This window comes from Charadrius vociferus, unplaced genomic scaffold, assembly GCF_000708025.1.
Source record: "Charadrius vociferus isolate BGI_N301 unplaced genomic scaffold, ASM70802v2 scaffold82, whole genome shotgun sequence".
Taxonomy (NCBI): Eukaryota; Metazoa; Chordata; class Aves; order Charadriiformes; family Charadriidae; genus Charadrius; species Charadrius vociferus.
The window spans coordinates 1,524,912-1,533,362 of record NW_009647401.1 but is presented as its reverse complement, the minus strand read 5'-3'; the positions used below and the strand labels follow the sequence as shown (position 1 = coordinate 1,533,362).

The 8,451-nt window shown below is 43.8% G+C and overlaps 1 protein-coding gene across 1 annotated transcript in view; it reads right to left on the bottom strand.

The window, feature by feature from the left end:
- Window positions 1–4,385: 4,385 nt before the first annotated feature.
- LOC104282083 (chromosome unknown open reading frame, human C6orf58) overlaps window positions 4,386–8,451 on the bottom strand; it is a 13,812-nt gene continuing 9,746 nt past the window's right edge. Inside the window, exons 4-6 of the mRNA XM_009880153.1 lie at window positions 7,985–8,118; window positions 7,307–7,545; window positions 4,386–4,782 (exon numbers count right to left, since the gene is read on the bottom strand). Coding sequence (XP_009878455.1) covers window positions 4,595–4,782; window positions 7,307–7,545; window positions 7,985–8,118 — 561 coding nt within the window. The 3' untranslated portion in view covers window positions 4,386–4,594. The remainder of the gene's footprint in view (window positions 4,783–7,306; window positions 7,546–7,984; window positions 8,119–8,451) is intronic.

The window sequence follows — 8,451 nt, the reverse complement described above, 5'->3', positions numbered from 1 at the left end:
GTCCCGCCATACCTGCCACAGTCTTTTCCTGCAAACGTATGCACAAACAGTTCATGCAGCTTTTTCTCACAGCTATAAATGGTTTGTAGAAGGAAGTGAGAGACATTGAGGATTTTATTTCATTGCATTTTCTGTCTTGGAGAGTTTGGTTAGTCATGAATCAGTTAAAAATAATTTTAAAACTATCATGTTTTTTCTAGATAAATATGTTACCTAAATAGAGTACATAAAAATGCTTTGTAACAAATCTCTATGTGATTCTCCCTCCATTTTTCGTCCTTTGAACTCCATATTGAGTGACTGTCGGTGCTTCCCAGCTGGAGCAGCCCTTTCCAGCTGGTGCGGTCTGGCAGGTCTGCAGCCCTGGGCTCCCCTGGGCTCTTCTTCAGATCCTTCCCAGCCCCTGCCTGGGGCAGCACTGCACTTCACGCCACCCAAGTTGTTAAGATGCCTCATGGCCCATGTTGTCTCATCTGTAGTACAGAAGGTTAGATCCAAAATGAATTAGGTTCAGACCTACAAGCATATTCAAACTCTTAAAACATCCTATCGGGTGTTAGGAGCCCAAATGCCTCTGTGGATACGGGCTGTAAGCACTTCAAACTTAAATAGAACAGACACCAGCAAGTGCTCTGATGTCCAGCATCACTGCAAAAATCAAATGGCAGTGGGAGAGGCAGTACCAAGCTGGGATTTTTTTTCGAAAATTAAACTGAAGGAAATACCAGACCTTTTTCAGGTGCCAGCTCTTTGCACTCTGTATATGAAGACTCAGCATGAGACCTGAAAAAGGCAATGTGCTCCTCCTGGAGCGATCAAGGTTAGGGTGAGGGAAATGTTGTAAAAACAGTGTGTCATCTTGAATCTCACTGCCTTCAGTAGCGGGACCTGGAGGTCCACAGCTCACAGCGCCCTGCCGAGGGGCACAGGCAACATGCCCTTGTCTGAAAAAGTGACCGAGCAGTTTGGTTTTGGGAAATGCAGGGTTTTTTAATGTTGTGCACCAACAGTTAAAGTATTTATACTAGGTTCAGTTTTGTTTTCTCTCTGAGAAGGTCCAAATCTACATATTTTGCTTCCCAGCAAAACCGCCTAGCTGCCAGGGTACAGGCTGCCCTGGGCAAGAATGTCATTGCTCTCTCTCCATACCTGGCAAAAAGCACTTAATTATGCATTAGAGGGCATAGGCTGGAAAGGAAGAGAGCCCAAATAATTCTGCGCAGATTAGGGACCACCGAATGCAAAGTAGCCTCAGGAGAGGAGGGCAGTGGTTCCCCATCCACCCCGCAGAGCTGTGGGAGGGCCATAGGGTTCAGCACTATTGCCCAAGCTTTGAGGACGATCAGGATCTTTCCTGGTGGCTTTTTTTTTCTCCTAGACACTTTATCATGTATCCATTTCTAACCTTCCCTCCTGAATGTTGCTTGTTTCAATCCCCTTCAGCTCATTATTTGCAAGCATGTACAGAGGTTTAACTTACTGCCTTTCCAGAGCTGTAGCTAGTTGTGCTTATGCTTTCTTCTCACAGCACCTCTGTGAAACAGGAACCAGCCCTGCTTAATGAGTGCTCAGCAAAGAGATTGTACGTGTGAAAGGCATGAGCACAGGGCTGCAAACCCCAGACTAATGCTGAGTAACAAAACCCCCTCCGCTTTGCAAGTCCTCCTTGCTGGGCAAACCCCTGCTGTGGTAGCTGTCAGCTTTTGCTAGTTCTAACTAGCAATCAGACTCCTCCAGTGCTCTCCCATCCTTCTCCAGAGACATGCTACCATACCTGAACTGCTTTCTTTTGATGCTTTCTTCTCTGGTTATCTTCTGACAGCTGTATGTTTTCTTACTAGGATGCATCTATTCTGTTCCAAGATACCTGGCTCTGCTCTGCTTGCAAGAATCCACCATCCTGTGTTTTGTCTAAACTTTTACCTGTGTTTCAACCTCCAAAGTGCAATTTTTGACCAATTTCTGAAGCCTTTACCTGAGCGGTTGGCACGCTGGAATAGGAAAAAATGTCTGAAATACATAAATGCCCAATGTTGTATTAAGAAAGATGGCTTATTTTCAAAGTACCACAGTATTTCCTAATGTTGTCATAAATTCAGGTAAGGTGACATTAGCTTCTAAAAAATGTGTTTTACAAATATCGCCTCAAGTGCAGCAGTTTACAGTTTGTAAATTTGTTTTCCCTATTTGTATCAGTGGCTCTTTTTGTTTTCTCAAAGCACATCTTAGGTTAAATCTAGACTGACCACAGAAAAGGTCAAAATATTTTTCAAACTTTTCTGGAGCACAATTAACTTAATATTTTAACAGCTGGCAGCTGCGGTAATTACTTTTAGATTATACCTAAAGTCTGTTGGAATCTAATTACTCTGATCTATGAACCAGGTAATTAAGGTAAAAACTCCCACACTTTCTTAGACCTCATTAAGGTATTTCCTTTGAAAATTGTTAGCTAATGATGGTACATTAAGAGTTTATCCGTAAAATGACAATGAATAATTGAAACCTTTGTCCTGAGACATTAAAGGACAGAATGGTGTTTAACTGCTCAATGTCTTGATAATTATTTCTTAATTTGCAGTGCAAATATCATGCACGCTTGGGGAGAAAGGACCAATCAGATTGGGAAAATGGCACTGAAGGACACAAATAGTTTTCTTTTTCTTTGTTTATTTGTTATCTAGCTAAAAATTCAGGAGGTGTGGAGGCTCCTGAGGAGCCAGTGTCTCTCCCGCTGCCTGGAGCTGGACTAGCAGCACAAAGAGACACCGAGGGCTTGTGCCCGTCGGGCACACAGCAGCTGGCCGTTTCCTACAGAAAGTGCTGCCGGGTGTAGCATCACTTTTCAGGCTGCCGATGGGCTCATCTCTCAGGCATGGGGACACCCCGCAGCAGCCCCAGCCCCAGCCCTGCTGCTGTGACTCCCCTGAGCACAGCCGTGCTCCCCTGCCCCGAGCTCCTGCCTCGGTGGGAGGGTGGGCTGCTCGGGACAGCCTCCGAGGCTGCCTGCCGGGGGTCCCTGCTGGAAGGGACCTTGCTCAGCTGCTACCGAGGCTGCGAGAGCTTCCTTCAGCCACTCTGGTGCTGGGGGCAAAGCCGGGAGTCCAAATCTCATCCCTAACATCCATGGAAAGCCTTTGACTATTGTACGCGTGTCAGGAAGGCCGTTGCTGCTATAGCTACGAGTGAAATGCATTACATGAGTGCAACGGAGTGAAACCGTGTGCTCCAGCATCTCTCCTTCTGAGTGAGGTGTATGGGACATACCAACCCAATTACCAACAGAGATGCTAGGTGCAACCAAAACTGTGGGACAGACCTAAAATTGTGGCAAAGCAAAGCTGCCTTCCCTTATTTTGATTTACGAGTTTAAGGCTTGTGTTATTCTTAACTACTCTGTAGTGCAGGCTATAACCTGACAGGATGCATCAGGCACTGGCTGTATTGCCATCCTCTGCTCTCCACCACAGAAAGGGAGCTCCAGCCATGCCTACACTTTGGGGGGAGGTTTTCATAAGGATGGAGGATCCAGGTCAGCAGATTTCCTAAGGAACTTCAATGCCTGGCTGCCTGCGGGTGCCATGTCCCTCTTCCCCACAACCTCTGATGCTAAGTTATTATAATTAACACCCAATATGTGTTATTACCCAGAAGACTGGGATCAGCACTTGGGTCTGAGTGTGCCAGGCGCTGGTAGGACACACAGTGCAAATGCACCTCTTCCTCAGGAATCACATGTAATGTATGACACACTGCAACAAGAAGGGTCAGACACAGGGGAATGCAAAAGCAACCTGTGGGTATACAGACTACATAATCACATAAATCAATAGATAGATCAATGTCTTCTTGAGGTAAGTGAAATGAATCAAATACCAGAAATCTCTGTTGGTCATGTAAGAGCTGCTATAGAACAAGTTCATTTGCTTTAGGACTTCTCAGCCTGGCTCCACAGCACCACATGAGGCACACACTTATTACAGAGCAGCGTACCAAGGGGTTCCATCCATACCCAAGTATTTAATCTGAAAAACCTGAAAGCTTCAAATTTGATTGCAGCTGGTCTGCAAAATAACAACTTTGGTGGGAAACAGTCGAGGCATTGGTTTTGGATCAGAACTTCAAAGAAAAGTTTCAGCTGATCATCTGTTAGACCATAAAGGACCTGTGTAATCACATATCTGGTGGGATCCCTGTATACCGGGAAAAAAACAGTCTGAAACAGAATGTTCCTGGTTTGAGATAAAACAGAACCAATTTTCTTTTCAGCAATTTTACTTCTCAGATACGTCTCTTCTAACTAACTACACTCCCTGAAATTAACAGCATATTTTTTAAACAGTGTGCACCTTTACTTAGTTTTGTCTCCAATAATGATACATTATTTATAGAGTCTGAAAAAGTAATAAAGTAAGTTTTTCTGTGAGGCATTTTATTTATAAGGAAATGAGTTAACAGATGTGCTAATTAGGAAGATTAAGGATAAAAATATTGATTCGATATGAGATAGATGCACACATGGCTACTCAGGAAATCCTGCTGTAAGAAATTACCAAGACCAGATTACCAGACACATATCTGCTAAAAGACTAAATCAATCACTGTTGAAACTGCTTCTTCTCAAGAAACTGAATGCTGTCAGATCCACTCCTTTCAAATCATTATACATTCCCACTGGGTCAAACTTCTGGCTTGAAGCCAACTCTTCCATCAGTTTTCGGCCCATTTTTCTTCCTGCTTCAGTAGACATAGCCTTTTGCCAGATCTTCAGCAGCAATCCTCCTTGGAAAGAAACACAACATGACATTGTCAAATTAACATGGAGCATGCACAGCTCACAGCACACAAGGGATGAAGTGCATGTCTGGAAACAAACACCCACTACTCTCCTGTGGACAGTGAAATGTAGACAAAGCTGGAGCGTGACGATGGGGTAATAATTGCCTACAACTGTGTAGGGTGATATGGGCCATTCATTCAGCTTAGGATCCTTTGTATTGATAGACAACTGGGCTTGTTTCCTTGTCACCAGTGTTGCAAGTCAAAATGATTGAAGATGTACGTTAAGGTCTCGTTCTGCATTTGCACATAGCTTCACGGCTTATGAAGTGGTGGCCTGCTAGTTACAATTATGCACATCTTTGTTTTTAATCTAAAGCAGGCAAGAATTTGCACTTCTGCCAGCTAAGGCCTCAAGCTAAAGAAACAAATGATCCTGATACTTTCACCCTGGCAACGAGCAGTGGCTCTCTGGGAAGCGTGCCTGACCAGGCCGGTATTAGCACCCGCTTGCAGGATAGTCATTGCCTGCTCCCCACTCCTCTCAGTGCTGAACTCTGTGGTGGATAAAGGGTCCACAGAGGAAAATCGAGGGTAAAAAAAAGTCTACTGGAAAACAAAGAGGATTTTATTCTCCTGGAAAACGTGCTTTTGTATAAAACTGGCAACAGTGAAGAACTGAGTTTGCACAGTATTGTATGAGGGAGATGAGGAGTTAAGAGAAGGCAGCAAACAGTCCTCTTGCCTAGGAGGACTACAGGAGGACGGAAGGAAAGGTGAGGATGACAGGAAAGGTCTCGAATAACAAGGCATCTTCTGTTCTGGCTTTGGATATCAGTGAGGGGCAGAACATAAAAAGTAAAGCTTCTGACTGCCCACGAGTCGAGAGGTTTTAGAAGTAGCACAGCACTCTCTCAATACAGCTCTCTGCTGGACTGGCAGAGGCAGCTAGAGGAAAATAAAGAGTAATCAAACTCTGAAATCAAATCTCACTCTGGGTTGGAGAGTGTCCCATCCTAAGAGGTACCGGGACCCTCTATTTGCTGTTGAAGTTTGCAGCACCACAAGAGGACTCCACATCTCACAGAATGTATTTAAAAATTTGCGGAATCTGACTCAACAGAAACAGTATGTTGCATTTTGTCATCTGAGTTTTGTAGCAATAAGTTCCAGTGCTTTGGGTCCCTGCTGAGGCTGTGGATCCAGACCCAAGTCAAATTAAGTTTAAAGCTCATTTTCCAATCTGCAAAACAGTCACCAGGTTGAGTTAGCTGGCATTTAAGTCTCAGCTGAATGCAAAGCCCATCCCTTCAGCACAGAGTCAGGGAAATCTTGCACCTGCAAGGTGAGGGATTTGAGCTACGGACTTCATCATTGCTGCACCTGCATGAGACTTCTTCAGCCCTCTTTTTCCTTCCCTATACCATCTTCAGCATCCATGTCTCTTTTCCTCTCTCCTTCCAGTGCTACCCTCATCTGCTCTGCCACCCTGGTGCTCTGCTCCCTCCTTGCTGCCCTGCTGCTCGTGCTTTTCCTTGCCGTGCCCATCTCCCCTCCTGCAGGTAGGTCAAGAAACCCTGAACTGTGGCATAGACTGCCAGGCATGGGATGGAGCTGTTAAAGTCCTTATTCAAACTTCGAGGACTAATGCTATGTGGAAGGTGTGAGGGAAGCACTCCGTGATGTGATGATGCTATTTTGTAACACTGAATAGCTTCATTACGCGTCTTTTTCAGGTACAAATACAACTAGTGAGAGAATTTTTACTGAAATGTACAGACAGAAGACGATCACCCAACAAATGCCATAGCACTGTGTACTAGTTTTTCAGTGTAATTTTATACTATATTTTCATTTTAAGATTCAAAATAACTTTCCTTCACAAAGGACAAAAATATCCAACCCAGAAATCCCTGCGAATGAACTGAAACCTCAGAAGAGTGTAATTCTGTGTCTCACCGCTGGATGGTGATGCACAACTTATTTTAGTGAAAGTCCAACATTGTGTAAGGATACAGTTTTGCTAGGATAGATGTCATTTTGCTGGGACAGTCTGAATATTCTCTGTTAGACCAAAGATTGAGACTAAAACAAAAACTAGAACACTTGTGGACACACAAACTGTTGTTCACGATCATTTGCCCATTTTTTATAATGACTTCAAAGAATTTAATAACTTCATTTACAGCTTTAATGATTTCAGATTTAACTAGTGAAAGGCAAACTAGTCTTTGTGTTTTCAAAGTTCCTATGAAAAAGGGAGAAAAAAAAAAAGTAAGATCATTTGCTCGAACAAATGATGCATTTGTCTCACGAAACCGTTGCTGCATATTGTCATTCCCATCGCTGCTTTTGCTCTCCGGTGTGTTATTTACATATGGTTGCATTTCTAGCTGTACTCTGGAAGTATTTACACTATTGTATATTAAAAAAAAAATAACTGTGTTCATATAGAGAAAGGTATAGAAAGAGAGAACAAGTTATTAAATATCTGTGGACTACAGATATTTGTAGGTCGGGCTCGTACCTGTTAATTGATTTGCTTTGTGAAGAGCTGTCAGTGAAAGCAGGACTCTATTTTGCTGTGGACTGAAGTCACTAATGGATGGGAGGACATCCCCTTCCGTGAGCATCCTCTGGGGCAGGAAAGCCTGGAACTGGTTTGTGGTCTGTAAATCTGTAGAGAAGTGTGTGGCTGCAATGAAATCTACAGCATTAGCCCAGTCTTCACCAAAATCTGCTTCTGGATCAGAGAGATATTTTAAGCTGAAAGAGATAAAAAGAAAAATATAACAGATAATTGAAATTCACCGTAGAACGCATTAATCTATCATTTATCCCAAATGTGTTTTGTTCAGTATAAAATCCTGAGCGGTCACAGTGACTTAAAGCCTACTTCAGCATTTTACACCTAATTTCTCCTGGCGTGGCTGCCTCTGCCCAGACTAGACACAGCTCCTGATTCTGGCTGCAGCTCCCAGAGAAGAATCAGCATCTCATGTTAAGCCCACAGCCTGCCCACCCATCACAGCCTGGGCAGCCATCTCTCACTGGTCATCCCATGCTCCAAGAGAGCCGAAGGAAGAGTAGAGCCTAAAGAATAGAGGCTTAAAGAAAGCTCATGCCAGTTTTGTTGGGATACTGTCCTTCCAAAAAGGCATGCAGGTGGGAAGATCTCCCTTAGACACCTCTCTCATCCCAGTACCTGTCCTGGAACTTGGGCAGCGCATAAGCAATGGAGGCAACGTGTGCCCTCCACATGAGACCGAGGGCATCATCCACTTTGAAGGAGGAGAAGGTTGCAGGGCTCCCGGCTTTGTGCTCTGTAGACAACAGATACTGCAGCAATAGGGAGGAAAAAAGGCAGAGAAATAGGGTGGTGGTTTAAACCCAATGAATTTTTCAGTCTTACGTACATACCTCACAAAATACTGTTTGCAAGCTAAGGGAAATTGCTTTTGAGTAGATAGAATGTGTTGCTTTGGAAGTAACTATAATGTCTGACATAGGGAGAAAAAGACGATTGATATAGTTTTGTAAAGTGAACACATATCGCCACTGAAGTTAACTGGAGTTGCCTTTCTTTGACTTCAACAGAGTGAGGCTTTTACCCACATAATGTAGGTATTCTCTCATAATTCAGTGGACTTATGTATCTGAGTGCCGTGGAAG